The 14,759-nt window shown below is 48.5% G+C and overlaps 1 protein-coding gene across 1 annotated transcript in view; it reads left to right on the top strand.

Annotated features, from left to right (window-relative positions):
- The window catches only part of GALNT14 (polypeptide N-acetylgalactosaminyltransferase 14), a 95,177-nt gene that overhangs the window by 55,592 nt on the left and 24,826 nt on the right, over positions 1-14,759 (top strand). The window contains exons 4-6 of the mRNA XM_030944290.1: positions 6,185-6,252; positions 8,738-8,803; positions 10,655-10,776. Coding sequence (XP_030800150.1) covers positions 6,185-6,252; positions 8,738-8,803; positions 10,655-10,776 — 256 coding nt within the window. The remainder of the gene's footprint in view (positions 1-6,184; positions 6,253-8,737; positions 8,804-10,654; positions 10,777-14,759) is intronic.

The following is a 14,759-nucleotide window of genomic DNA, read 5'->3' as shown; positions in this document are numbered from 1 at the left end:
GGCAGCTCTAGAGCTCTATAACCCAGGTGACAGATGGACAGGCTGAGGAACAGAGAGGTGATTTTTCTGTAGCTGGTGGAAGAGTTGCAGACCTGGTTTCATGTGTTCCAGTATGTTGGATTTTCCAGCCTCATTGAAGAATCAATGTTCTCATGTTAATTGAGATTCTCAATGTTAATCTCCCTGTCAGGAGCAAGGACAAAGGGACATTTCTTGGCTTGTCCAAAGCCATGGGTGATGGGGCACTGTCCCTGCAAAAGGGGCACTCCCTATGTAAACACAGAGGACTGGCAGAGGGAAGTGCTGCTGAAGGCAGTAGGGGGAGGGAATGCCTCTTGCAGAAGTGACCACATACCTGCTGAGCGGGGGGGATTTTGCTATTCCTGCAGTTTTCCTGGATGCTTGAGAGCCTCAGTGCTCCCCAAGTGCTGAGGCTGAGCTGTGCTGCAGGCTCAGTGTGCTTCAGGCTCTTGGTAGGAAGCAGAAACACGTGGCCTCCCTGGCACCCCTTACTCAGGTCACATTGGGAGCACTTGGGACAGTTTGTTTATGGACATTTTGCGTTGTCAGAGTTATCTGCTGGTGGATTGTGTTGAATAATGAATTCATTTTAAAGTTTCATGATCTTTTCTCTGACCATTTGCCAGCTGGAAGTAAAGCAAAGGGGGAAAAAAAAAAAAAAAAGTAAATTTATTGAAGGCCCACATCTCTGGAAATGGTGAGGTCAGCATTTATAAATGCATGTGCAACAGTGCTTGTGAATATGTGCAACTGTCCAGGGATTAGGGGATGGGTGTCATGAGAAGGGGAAATAGAAGATAGGAGAAGAGGACAGAAAGGAGGAGATGGTCAATAGCATAGTAGCTCTGGAGAGTTTTTTTAGGGTTTTTTTTTACTGTGCAGAAAGTCTCATTGGGTTGTTTCAACCACTGACTTTTTAACAAGTTCCTTGTCCCTCTGAGGTTCAGTTTCACGTATTTCAGTGCCTAAAAATGGTGAGAGTCTCCAACAGTGCATGAGATGGGACCATGTGAGTAAACCCAAGGTGGGAAGGCAGGAGCAAGGGTGAAAATAAGCACTACAGAGGCATTTAAAATAAAAAGTAAAACCCCACCAAAACAACAATTTCTTCTTTCCTGTCTTTCCATCCTATACTAGCCTGGATTTAGCAAGGGAATCCTAATCCTGTCATGTGGATGACCTGCTGGGCAGATGGTGAGACAGTCCCGTTTACTCTGCTGAGTGGTTTTTATTTATTTATTCTTCAAACTTGCAGCTGGGGAGCTCAGGGCAGGAATAAGAAAACTTAAATTATTTACCTCTTGCTGACAAACCAAAACACATCCTTTGGCAGGAGTCCTGATGCAAGCGCTGTGAATACCACATCAAATATTTAGATCATTAATTAGCAGAGTGAATATCATGCCTTTCATTTTCCAGTGCTCATAGGTGAAAGAAGTGGTGTCCTGGGCAGCCAGCACCTCTCACCTACCCCTTGTTGCCACTGCCTTGTCTGCATCTAGACACATCTGAGACAGGGAGGTGACAAAGCCTCCTTGCTTAGGCACCATATGGAGTCTGTGCCATAACTGAAATGAGCCTGATTAAAGAAGCAAAAACAAGCCAGGTGTTGCACAGAAACTGTATAATTAGCACTTTGTGCTGACTATTTTTTCATTTCTTCTTTTCTTTTCTGCTTTTTGCTTAAACCCTGGACTTTTTTTTTCTCTCTTAATTTGCTAATCATCTCTCGCGGTGACTGAGTACACAGCCCTCCGTGCGCTCTTACCTTTTGATGTTAACATAAGAGAACTCTTGAATTTCAAAGAGCTTGGTGGGTATTTGAAAGAATAAAATGCAAAAGCTGCAGTGTAATCAAAGCTCATTATGGTTATTCTTGGTGTGATGTCTTTCTTCCTACATAATTAGCCATTTGGGGTTGTTGAAGCAGTTCATTTTGGTGGGTATTTTCTCTCCATACTCAGTCTGATTTCAATAATTGTGACCCTTGGCCCTTTTCATACTTCATTATCCTCCCAAAGGTGTTTTTTTTCTCTCCCAACAAGTCCTAATATGTTGCCATGGAGAGAATTAACAGGTTCATGAGTTCTCAAGGATGAGTGTCCACAGTCACCTCCCTGTAGCAAGTGGGTGATGACCAAAACCCCCCTGACTTGGCCAGAAGGTTGAAATTCCTTCCTGAAAACATTTTCCATGTCTTACATGGTCTGGGTGACTTTTGCACTGGTGTTTATTTGGAGATGAAATTGCTAGATCCAGTGCTTACCTCTGGGTAGGTGGAAAAGGATCCCAACAAATTCTTGAGGAGGATGGAAGAGGGACTTTACAATGAAAATTTAAGGTGAAATTCTCCATGGCTGTGTCTGCATAATGTAAATAAATCGGAACAAAGGAAGTTTCAGCATTGTCAAAAGATAATTCAGCAGCAAACCTGTTCTTATTAGGGTGAGTAAACACTTTCTGGACTGGAGGCATGAGCTTTCATTTTGATGGTAACAGGTCTTTTGGCAATTTAAGGGAGAAAATGTTGTGATCTTTGGCACAGCAGAACTTAAAAACTGTTTTGATTTGTTCAAATATATCCATCACTGCAGTATATATCTACCTATGTTTGATTTCAGGGAAAGAAAATCTATAATAACAGAGGGACTTCAAAGCACTGTAATATTGTCTTCTGATTTTTCCCATATAAAAGGGAAAAAAAAGCCATGCCCAGACATAAAGAAAGGAAAGTATTAAAAAAAAAAAAAATCAAAGCTGAGCAGAGGCACAAGTAATAGAAAAGCCGGCTTTGAATTTTTAAAAGTGCTTTTATGGTCTAGCTGGAAAAAAAAAAAAAACCAAACCAAAAACTGTAATGTTGAAAACGTGGAGGATTTGATGCCTCTTTTTCCCATCCTCCCTGAGGAGCGCTGCAGGAGGGGTGCTTGTATTGTGTGTTCACAGCATCACATGGTATTATGTGGCTAATAGAGCACCAGGCAGAAAATGCACTGGAGACACAAATTTGGCTTTGCTGGGCATCTCTCTGTGCCTGCATCAAGTGGCCCCTGGCTTAGCAGCAGTTTTGGGGCCTGCTGGGGTCTGTGCTCTGACTTGCAGGGGCACTAATGAGCTGAAAGTGTGCTGAAACCAGTGGACAGCAGGTCCCATAGAGCCTCTGGACTGCCCTCACCAGGGTGAGTTGTTCACTCGAATTTGGGAAAAGTGTTGTGTGGTGAGTGAGTCCCACAAGGGATTTGCTGGGAGAGGGCTGTGGTGGTACAGGTGAGGCGGTGTGTGCCACCCACAGTGGTGGCTGTCACTAACCCCATGGAAGGGTGACACTTTATGGAGGAGACCTTAGAGATGTCCTTCCCTCATGGGTCAGCGTGCTGGCCTTTTCCCCCTTGCTCTGGTCAGTCCCACAGATGGCCACTGTGGGCACTCAGGAGTCATCTTCCCTGATTTATGGGGTGGCAAGCCCAGGCACAGAGCTGGCAGCAAATCTGGGCACAGCGGGAACCTGCAGCTGAGCTGGGACTGGGCTGCACCTCTCCCCAGCCCAGGGCCTTGGAAATGGTCCATTGGAGTGGAAGTGGTCCATTGGAATGGAAATGGTTTATTTTCTTCCATAGATGTTCTCTGGCAGGAGATCCTCTAAGGCACTGATTACTGCTTAGAGCCCAGGCCTGAGCCTACCCAGCCCAGTGCTTTGGTTGAGTTCTAATGGCTGGTACCAGCAAAAGCAGCAGAATCAGCCCCTTCGCAGCCACCTTCCCAAAGAGTTAAGCCCTTCACTGCGTTTCTGGCAGTCAGATCTAGAGGGGAGACCAGGCAGAGGCAGGCCTTGAGTGTTCCAAGTTTCCCGCTGCCTCCTCCCCTCCCGCTCTCGGTGGGTTATTTATTTATTTTGCTGCCTTTTTTACAAACCCACTTCTTTCCTGCAGGTTGCACAGAGTTAGGTTTCCAGGCAATCAACACTTGTTAAATATTCCACTGAGCATGATATTGCTCTCCTGTCTCTGTCTACTGATGCTCGGCTACGGTAATTTGCTGAACTCAGCTCTGGCGTACGGGGATTTCTAAAAAATAACAAGCCTATTAATAACAATAATTAAAAAACACTTGACAGGTGGAAACAGCACATCTAAATTGTTCTGTGTGCCCCAGTGGGAGGAGGGGCGCTGAGCCACTTTTTCCCAGTACTCCATTCAGGCTGTGGGTGTTGGAGAGGTGCTGTTTAACTCTGCTTGGCACAAGCCAAAGTGTTGGGGTGGCCACAGCAGCTCCAGGCTGTTGCTGAGGGGACAGTGGCTTTCTCTTCCTTCAAACCTTAGCATGCAAGGCATCTGAAGTGGGAGGAAAGAACGGCTTTTGCCAAGGTCCTGGGATTGTCTTTCCAGAGAAAGTAATTCTTGGAAGTGGTTTTTGAGGCGCTCCACAAGGGAGGTGCTAGGCTTGCCTACTCTGGTCTGAGAGGAAACTTCCTTTTTTCAGAGGATTTCTCCCCAGGGAAAAAAAACCAAAACCAAACCAAACAAAAAAACAAACAAACAAAAAAAAAAAAAACCCAACCAAAAAAACCAGCATGGAGTAAGTATTGATTATATATGGAAGAAATTCTTTCCTGTGAGTTGCTCACAGAAGTTGTACATGCCCATTTACTTGAAGTGTTCGAGACCAGGTGGGATGGGGCATTGAGCACCCTGGTCTAGTGGAAGTTGTCCCTTCCCTGTGGCACTGGGATTAGAACTGGATGATCTCCCTTCCAACTCAAACCATTCTCTGATCTATGATTCTTGGGATGTCCTGTATGCCTTCCAAAAAAAAACTGGTTCATCTGTTTCTTTCTGCAGGCAGAAGGCACCTGGCAAAGGGGAACCCCCTGGGTGGGCTGGGCTGGATTTTTTGCCAGCTGGTTGGGTGGCTCCCAAGTTCCCTAGGGCTTTCCATAAGTAGCTCTCCTTACTGTGGTCTGGGCCAGGGATGTGGTTTTTCCAGACTTTCAGGTGCTTTTTTTTTTTTTGGCAAGAGTTTTGGGAGCTTGAGAGACTGAGAGAACCTGTTAATAAGGATGTGGCAGGGGATCAGGGGCTGCAAGATTGTTAGGTGGTTGGGTGACTGCCCTCCTGTGCCAGTGGGAAGTCTGAAGATCTGAAATTTGGGGGGATTTTAAATGCTTTGTGGAAAAGGAACCATGCTCAGGATGAAGGCAAAGAAGTTTAAATGCTGTGAAAGCCTGTACCATCTGACTGACATTATCAAAGCCCAGCTCAAGCACTTAGGAGGCTTTTGGGACACTCTGGGGCTTCTGCTTCAAGCAGACAGCCTTGACCCTTTGCTGGGGCAGAGTTTTAGGCATGTGTAATAGCAACTGCAGCTCCTTGTCCTACGTGTCAGGGTGACTGCTGCACTGCTGTTTATTTGAGATGAAATTGCTGGAGCCAGTGCAACCAAGCCATGACCTCTGCGCTGTGAGAGAAAGGGAAAAGAACGGGTCTAGATTCTTTAATAATAACAGTAATAACCTTTGGTGGCTTAATTAAGGGAAGATATTAGCTTTGAGCCATGTTTCAGTGTCTGTCTACATGGAGGAAGCTGAAAGCCTCTCTTTCATTACCTGGGTGGGCTCCAGCCCTGCTCTTATCCTCTCAGCAGCCTCTGCAGCACAATCAGCCCGTGGATAAAAACAGGAGTTGTCCTGCCACAGCTGTGAGCTGTGTAAAGATGGGTTTGAGCTGGGTAATTTTCTCTGTATTGGCCCTGCTGTGGCTGGACACCATATCATTAGCCCCAGAGGAGGTGGAGAGGTGATGGCAGCTTTGCTGTAAGTCCAGTTAGGAATCTTGGTCCAATTTTGGGGAAAAAAAAAAAAAGCCAGGTCTTCCTGGCTTTATGTGGGGCTCTGCTTTTGCTCAAAAAGGTGAGAAGGGTGAATCTCAGCTATTTCCTAGGAATACAGAGCACTTAGCTCCTAGATCAGGCTACAGGGAGTTGATAGCCAGGCACTGTAGATGACTGGGGGTGGTTTCTGGGTTCTTATCCAGTATATCCTTCATGGAAATCCAGGCCTGGTCTTCTGTGCTTTGGCAGGGGGTCAGTTCCTTGGCTTTTCCGCTCCATTTGCTGGGTTGTTGAGTTGGTCGAGCACTGTCATGGATTTTCTCTCTTCATCCCTTAGCGTGCTGAACCGCACCCCAGTGCACCTCGTCCATGAAATCATACTCGTGGATGACTTCAGCGATGACCGTAAGTGACCCTTTCCCTGTTAAAAGCAAAGGGCCCAAAAGCCTGGGAGAGACTGGGATTAGCACTGAGACAGGGGAGAGTTAGTTTGCTGGAGTGGAAGGAAATTTAAAGCTCTGTAGCTGTGAAGAGCAAACCCCGCTGTGCTGGGTTTGCATCGCCACATGTAGAATTCAAATTCCAGATGATCCAACCTCTTCTCACGAAAATGATGCAAGAAAAGCTCTTGGCAAATCGTTTTTATGCCCAGCAGATGTGAATCCAATCCTTACACGGCTGTATCCCACCACAGCCGTGGCTTTCAGCTGCAGCCAGGAGCAGTTCTGGGTTGGCACCACTGGAATTCCACAGGACAATGACAGCCTGACCCTCTTGCCCCTATGTGTACATTCTGCATACATTTATGTAGGTTGTCAGCAATTCTTGATTTTATTTTTTTTTTCACCTTATTTTTCACCCGTGGAAAGAGAGGACTTCCCTGCATGGGTTTTTCCCATTTCTGAGGTGCACCATAAATAGCATTGTGCACCACACAAACAGCCCACATCCTCCTGCTGTTCCCTCCCAGTTAATAGTGTGACTCAAGGGAAATCAATAGCTCTGGTCTCCAGTAGAAGAGAGCTGAAGCCCCAGGGGCTCCCAGGGAACCACCCCTGCTAAAGACCTTGCCTAGTTCGATGGGAGAGTTGAAGATCTAAGTGCTCAAAAAACACTGTCTCAGGCATAAAAAGGATGATAAACTGGCTGAGTGGTCTGTGGCACTTATGTTTCAAGGAGCTGCAAAATAAAGCTGTTTACTTGGAAACGTGAAAACAAAGCCAGATAGGTTTCTTTTAAGAAACGGATCTGGGCTTTGCTCTTGGATGTTATAAATAGGCACTGCCTCGGAGAGCATTAGGGACAGATTTCACACAAGACCCACTTCTTGGCACTGGCACCTCCCTGGGAAGTTGCTGAAGCTAGGGGAAGGAGCTGCTGTGACTGTGGCGAGCCCTGGAGCAGCTCCAGCACACGGGGCAGGCAGGCTGGGCAAGTCTGGGATCTGGCAGAATGGCTGTGACGGGGAAGAGGAGCAGGTGCAGGAATTGAGCTGCCCTGCAGAACAGCAGAGCAGGATTTTTGGAGGGTGGAGGAAGTAAATGGCAAGTATTTGGCTAAATTAGGCAAAGCACTTGCTTTCCTGGGAGGAGGCAGGTTTGTAGGAGCACAGCTCCCCGGTCCCAGCATGCCAGGGGAGAAGGAGCAGGGCTGGGTTTTAACTCGTCCCGGGGCACCAGAGGGGAGCCTGGTTCCTGTGTAACTTAGGGCAGCCCCTCAGCTACTCAGCACTTCTCAGCTATCTGACATCTTTGCTGTGATAGTCTGAGCCTGCTGGCATCTGCTCTGCATGCATTTACATAAAATACATGTATTTGCATAATGCACTACACACACATGGTCAGTTTTTTCCCTGCAGCCCACCCCAAGCAATTAGTGCTTTTATCTCATGCCCAGTTGTGTCTCATTTCTCACCTCCCTCTGCCTGCTGACCTGTTATTCACTGGGATACAGCTCTTCAGCACGTGAGTTCCCACTATCCCCAGCAGATTTTCACTGTGAGTCCATAGCCAAGCCCTGCCACTTCTGCTCCCCTGTGCCAGCTCTGTCCCTGAACTGTTAGGGGTGTGGGTACAGTGATGTCTTGCTGACAGAGATTTCTGGAGGGGGTGAAAGTGCTCAGGGTGGGTGTGTGGGTTCAGGGTTTGGGGCAGAGGGGATGGGGCACTCACCTCTGTGTTTATAGTGCTGAGGAAGAAGAGGCAGAGGGGTGAGAGCCATGAATGGGTTGTGGGGGTCATAGTGTGGATGTGTAGAGGTGGAGGGGGCTTCGATGGGTACACCTGACGTCCTCCCCTTTGCTGGGAGAACTCTGGATGAGGACAGATCCTGGGGCTGTCTGTAAGGTTGCAGGACCTGCCTAGCTCAGGTGTAGGTGGCTGTCAGGCCTTTCTGCCCCATGGAGCTCTTGCCCAGGGCATGAGGAGCCCCCAGCTGCTCCATAGGGCTCTCTTTGAGCATCCCTTTCTCCTTGCTGAAGGCTCCAGGCCGCCACAGGAAGCTCCTGCCCCGCCAGGCAGACACGCATCAACAGCTTGCGTGTTGCTTTGCAGCTACCAAAAATAGTCATTTGCATTAATGTGCAGAAATTTAGATTCTGACCTGAACCACAACTTTTCTATGCTGATTTTAGAGCATAATTCAGCTGCTCTCAGTGTAAATCTGCTGAATTTACACTAGTTCTATGAAAACTGCTGCTCTGCCAGGCCCAATTTATGCTTCACGAGCCGAGGGGCAAGGCTGTCGTGACCCAGCAGCGCCATTGCCCTAACAAACCATCAACCAGAACAGGACAGGGTCCTCTCCCCGCTCCCAGTCTCTCCTAGGAGTGCCCATTTCTGCTGCCAGAGGCACCGTGGGGGTGACTTGTCCTCCCTTTGTGTGTCCCCAGCTGATGACTGCCGCTTGCTGGGCCAGCTGCCCAAGGTGAAGTGCCTGCGGAACGGCCGGCGGGAAGGTAAGAGCTGCCTGCCCTCAACCCACATGGGAAGCACAGATTTTGGGAGGTGGGACACTCATGGAGCCATGGGGAACCCGCTCCATGCAGTGGTCAGCAAGGAGCTCAGTGGCTTCTGGGAATAAGGGGGACCCTGATTAAAGAAAATGTGATAAAGAGCTGGGATTTGAAATGGATCTCCCCTCTCTTGCTGAAAAAGATGGGGCTATTAAGATTTCCAGTGAGGCTCAGCTGTAGCTTATTAGCCAGAAAATTAGAACAGGCAAAACAAAGCCCCGGGTCTTATTTGTAAAGATGTTAGCTCTAATGAAAAAGAGAAGATCTGCTCCTGCTGCTTCTGTGGGATTTTTTTTTTTTTGTAATAATTAATTATATTTGAGAGATTAATTCATCCTCCATCCTATATGGAGGATGAATGCAGGTCCTACTGGACTGCTGCTGGCAACCTTTGGAGACATCTCCCCATTCCCCATAGCCGGAATGTGTGTTTCAAATCCTGTTTTGCAGTATTAGGATAACTGAAAACAAAGAAGTTTTTTGGTGCTGCAAATCCAAGATGTGCATCCAGGTCAGTGTTGGGTTGAGGAGGCTGAGGAGTGGAAAAGGTTCTTTTCTCTGTGGATTCTTTCTGCAGAGGGTTTCAGCTCTGCAGGCCTGGTGACAGGGTGGCATCAGGCCCCATGGTGTAAGAGACTTTCTTGCTTTGGCAGGAGATTAAGGGAGATCTCCATAGACCTGCACCTCCTTCTCACCTTTCTCCCCTGCCTTATTGGTGTGTGTGTGCTCATCTCCAGCGCCTGAGGGACCTGCAGTTATTGGTGCTCTATAAATCAGTCACAGTGTGGGAACTCAACCTTACCTTGCTGAGTACATCACTTAAACTGTTTCCCCAAGGGGCTGCCAGGGTTTGGGAAGGGCAGGGGTGGGTGAAGAAGAGCATACCTACACACAAGGTACAGGGAGATACAAGTCTGCATTGCAGGAGGAGACCTTGGCAAATTCTGGATGCTCCAGGCTTTGTTCATGTGTTCCCCCTCCAGCTCAGAGGGTGTTGCTTAACCCTTTTCCCCTAGGGAATTTTAGTATGAAAGTCAGTGACCTCCTGCATGAACCTGATGTGTGGCTGCTCCCTGAAATCTTGTCTCTTTTTATCTGCCCATATGTCCCCTTGTATTGCCGCTGTTTCTCCTTCATAAAGAAGTTCTGCTCCCCTTGAGTCACCTGTTTCTCCTCTTGTTTGATGCGTGCAGCGATCTGTTCCCATCTCCAAATGGTTCCAAATTCATCATCATGACCCTGATAAGTCAGGCACCTTGAAAAGCCAAACCTCTTTCCTTGGTGGAAAATGTGTTCCCATTGAACTGCTGATCAGCAGTGCTCTCAGGGTGGGAGAGAGATCTGGGGATCACTGGGAAACAAAAGGGCTTGCAGCAGGAAAAATTAGTAGTCTGAGAAAAGCTTAATTCTGGTGGAAGGTGTTCCCACCCTCAACTCCTCTGTCCCATTCCCTACTGCCTCACATCTGTGTTAGATTTGTTGCCTGCAGAAGGACATGAAATTATTTTGAGTCATGTTTTGTCCCAGAAGGTGACAGCAGAATTAATTGTGCAAACTACATATTGGCATAAATGCCATAAATCAGTAACCTTGGTGGAGCCATTTATTTCTTTGGGGATCTTAGGAAATGCTTGGCATACCTTGCAGCACCAGAAAGGAGACAGTGAACCTGGGCCATGTTTTATCTGGGTGGGATTTAGGCAGGTTAAAACCCAGGAGAAGCACGAGTGGAGGAGGCTGGGGATGTTACCCAGCCCACGTGAGGAGCAGCTGACACGGTGTGTCCCTGAACAGGTCTGATCCGATCCCGAATCCGAGGGGCAGACGTGGCCAAAGCAGGTGTCCTGACCTTCCTGGACAGTCACTGCGAGGTGAATAAGGACTGGCTGCTCCCTCTGCTGCAGAGGATCAAGGAGGTGAGTGCTCCTGGGTCACCAGAGTCACCCTCAGGGGATGCGTCCCCTTGTCCCCCTCCTCTTCCTCCCAGTGGGCATGACCATCCAGCCATAACCAGCTGCATGCAAGCATCCAAGTAAAGGGTACAGAGAGGCCTTTTTGGGGTACAAAGAGGCCTTTTTGGGGTACAAAATGGCCTTGTTGGGGTACCAAGTGGCCTTTTCTGGTCTTCCTCCACCCAGCAGGCAGGTGGGGTGTCTCTGTGGCTGGGGGAGCACATGGGTGGGTGGGACAAGGTGTCTCCTGGGGCACTGGGACTCTATCTGGCCAGCACAGGTTGAGTGGTGATAGGGGAATACGTGGGCAGTGCTCCAGCAGAGATTTTAATTAGGCTCATGTAAAATGCTCAGTGATGATGATTTAAGGGAGTTGACGGCTCCTTGAATAGGGGCCGAATTTAATTTCATGCAAATTAAGCGCTAATAAATTGATTTAATAGGATTTAAATTCTGCTGATTTCGGAGCAGACAATGACATTCCCCTTTCTCTGGTGGCGTCTCTCCTGCCAGACGTGCGCACAGAGGCTGCTGGCGCCTTGTCACTCGAGTCAGGGGAGCTCTGTGCCCGTGACCTGCTGGCAGCAGAGTGCAGGGATTGATGCACCGTCAGCCAGGGTGTGGATGCACCATCCTTTCCCTTCACCCTTGCTGCACCTCTGCTCCACCTCTGGCTCCTGATGGCCACTGTTAATTACTCAGCAATTTTATAACTCCTGAGTTGCACTGACATAAGGGCAGCTGAGGTGGTGGGTCATGGAAAAACCCTGCCTGGCTGGTGTTCACAGTGCCCCTCACCTAAGGCATGCTGCTTTTTACAGCTGCAGATGTGACAGCTGTGATGGCTGGGCTGTGCATCCCCTCTGTGTGTCAGCAATGGGACCAGGGGCAGGGGGGCACAGCACCAGGTCAGCTCCCTCCACGTGGTGCTGCTGGCACTCGTAGCACAGCCAGCACTGGAGAGGTCCCAACCTCAGTGTGCAGGCTGGGCCACAGAGCTGCAGATAGATGGAAACGTGATGGAAATGGGCTGCTCATGTCATTGATCATGGCTCTGGTAGAGTTATGAGAACACATGCTGTGATATCCCACTGGAGCCTCATGGCTCGCCTGTCCAGGCTGGGATTTACTGCTAAGCTTTACAGCATCACTTGTTCTTCTGGGCTTTTTAAAGGCAGGCATTCCCTGCTTTGTGCCAAAGCCCTGCTTGTACTTCAGTAAGGAGTATCCAGAGCAATTGCCTTTTTCCCAGGCAAAGCTTTTGATGTGTTTTGTCAGGAGAAGGGCAGTGAAGGCAGCAGGAAGGGATTTGGCAGATCTGCTTTCCCACACAGGAAAAGGACAGTGCTTTCCAGGACAGTGCCCCATGTCCAGCATCCGGGTTGGGTGAATGTGAGTGCCATGTGCAGTATCACCACAGGAGTTCCAGTGCCTTGTGGTCTGAATGCAGCATCAAACACACACATCACCTCTGTAAACTCTTCTGGGTTGAATCTTTCCCCAGCTGGAAGGAAGTAAGGCAGTCTGTGAGCTTGCAGTGCTGCTCATGCTGCCCTGACCTTGCCCAGCATCTTGCAGCCTCAGGCAGCAGGGGAGATGGACTACAAAGAGTGTTGAGGAGCCTGCAAAGCCAGAGGGGTCCTGCATGCCTGCTTTTTAACTGCTCACAGAAGCTGCAGGATAAGGGCAGAGTTCTCAATCTCCTTCCAGGCCCACGGTACCCATCCCTGCCAGCAGGGTTAAGGTATTGATCAGTGAAGTGTATGAAATGTTGCTGCTGCCACCTTCAGGCTGTGCTCTAGAGATGGGATCCCTGGCCAGCTGCTCCATGAGGTTCAGCTGCCTAGGAGGAGCATTTTCTCACTCTGTTGCTCCCAGGAACAGCCTGTTTTGAGCTGATGTGCTTTAAGTTCCAAGCAAACGAGCAGCGAGGACCTCAAGGCACACCCATCACTTCTGCCACCACAGCCCAGCCACCCCACTCTTTGCTTCTCTTATTTTCTCAGCCAGAGCAGCTATTCCTGCCCCTTTCCATGCTGGGAAGTGCCAGAGCCCATGTGTGCCACCATGCACCCGTGTGGAGGTGCCCCTCAGGCCCCACCTCGAGCTTTCCCAGCAGCTGATGATGGTTTCCCCCTGCACTGGTGGGTCTGGGCAGCACACAGCCAGCACATGGATTTGGAAACAAGCAGGAAGAGCAAGTGATGGAGTGTGGGGGAAAGAGAGAGGGCCTGGGGGATCCCAGCCCTGTGCCTGTCTCAGGATGCAGCAGTGATGGTCAGTGTCTCACACCAGCATGCTGGGATTGTGGGCCTGGGCTCTTATTTTTACTTATGGAACAAATATCTCTTAAAGTCATTAATGGTGCATTTCAACCGAGTAACTTTTCTAAAAATGTAATTATCCATCCCAAGGTATTTTTACAGTATGACTCAACAAGCTCATCCCAAAACTGGATTTGCAAATGGGATGAACCAGTGAATGGTGACCCCCTCCCCCCCATCCCAGCTCAAATACCCCCAGTCTGGTGCTTTCCTGGGAAAAAAGGAGACACATGAAGGGCAACCTGCCTAATCTTTGCCTAATCTTGCTGTGGGGCCAGAGGAGCAACTGTGGCCCTTTTTGTTGTCCATTACAAGGTCAGGATGTAGAGGCAGAGAGCCCCTCTGCCCTTCTCCAAGGCTGAAATATATCTGTTATCTTCAGGGGCATTTTCAGAGTTTTTTCCTGTTGGTTTAGATCCATACATCCACGTGTTTGAGAAAGGCATTGCAGAAATTAATGCTCAGGTTTGTGAGAGAGAATTGAAGGTTTGGCTGTTGTTAATATTAACATGCCCTGGTATGGGTGGGTAGCAAAAAAAAAAAACAGAAAGATGAAGCTGCCTATAATAAGACCTGCTGCTCAGCCCAAAATAAATCATAGCAACAGTACTGTGCTCTTGAGCATGCCATGCTTCTCTTGTGAGGGTCAGAGAGACCTTCATGAAAGCTGAGCAAATATATATGTTCCCAGGACATGGCAGGGAAAGTGAGGCAGGGAGAAGACAGCACTGCTCAAGGTTAGCATCTTGCAGTAGTGCTCTCAGCCCAGATGTGAAGGGGATTTTCTTATAAGAAGTTGTGGCATGCAGTGAGCAGAGTGGAATTGAAACTGGGGGTGGGGGTCAGCCAGCTAGAAGTGCTGCCCAGTAAGATGCTTGAGGGACAGGTTTTAAAGGAGTGGATGCAATCCTTTCCCTGCACTGCTCAGCACACAAAGCAGATGCTTTGCTTAAAACCTTCCCCCTAGCCTCAGGCAGTTAAAGGATGCTTGGCTGTGCTGAGCTGTGGCAGGCTGGGGGGCACTGGGCAGCAGCCAGGATAGATTTGGAGGGTTTGAAAGGCTCACCCTGCTTGGATGTGGCTTGTGTTTCCCTGTGCAGTACAGAGGTGCAGCAGACTTTGCCCTTTTCAGTGAGATGTTTGACTCACAGAAAGTGATGGTGAGACCCCTGGCTTGACCCTGTTATGGAAATACCAAGTATTTGTCATGCTCAATTGGAAAATCAGCTCTAGTCCAGCTCCCAGCTCATGGCCTTTGGTTGCTTCTTCCTACTGCATTTGAATGCTTCTTTGTCAGGACTAATTTCTAAAACAAAGTCTTTCCCCAGTGAGAGAGCAAGCCCGAGTGTGCTCAGATGCTTTGCTTTGTATAGCTGTGAAAAACAATTTGATCTGGTGAGGGTAAAACCTTGAAGTTTGAGCTATAATTGGAGTTTGGGATTTTTGAAAAGAAAAAGGGAGATAAGAGACCAGTCAAAGCTGTCAGAGTCTCTTCCTCCTGTAGATATTTTTGTTCATAACTGTTTGTATAATCTCTTTGCCCATAACAAGATGTTAATTAAATCACCACCAACTATTTTGAATAAATCAGGTCTTTCTTTTTTAACCCTTTCACAACTTTGG

This window comes from Camarhynchus parvulus, chromosome 3 (assembly GCF_901933205.1).
Source record: "Camarhynchus parvulus chromosome 3, STF_HiC, whole genome shotgun sequence".
NCBI classification, from domain to species: Eukaryota; Metazoa; Chordata; class Aves; order Passeriformes; family Thraupidae; genus Camarhynchus; species Camarhynchus parvulus.
This window is presented reverse-complemented; position numbering and strand designations above follow the sequence as displayed.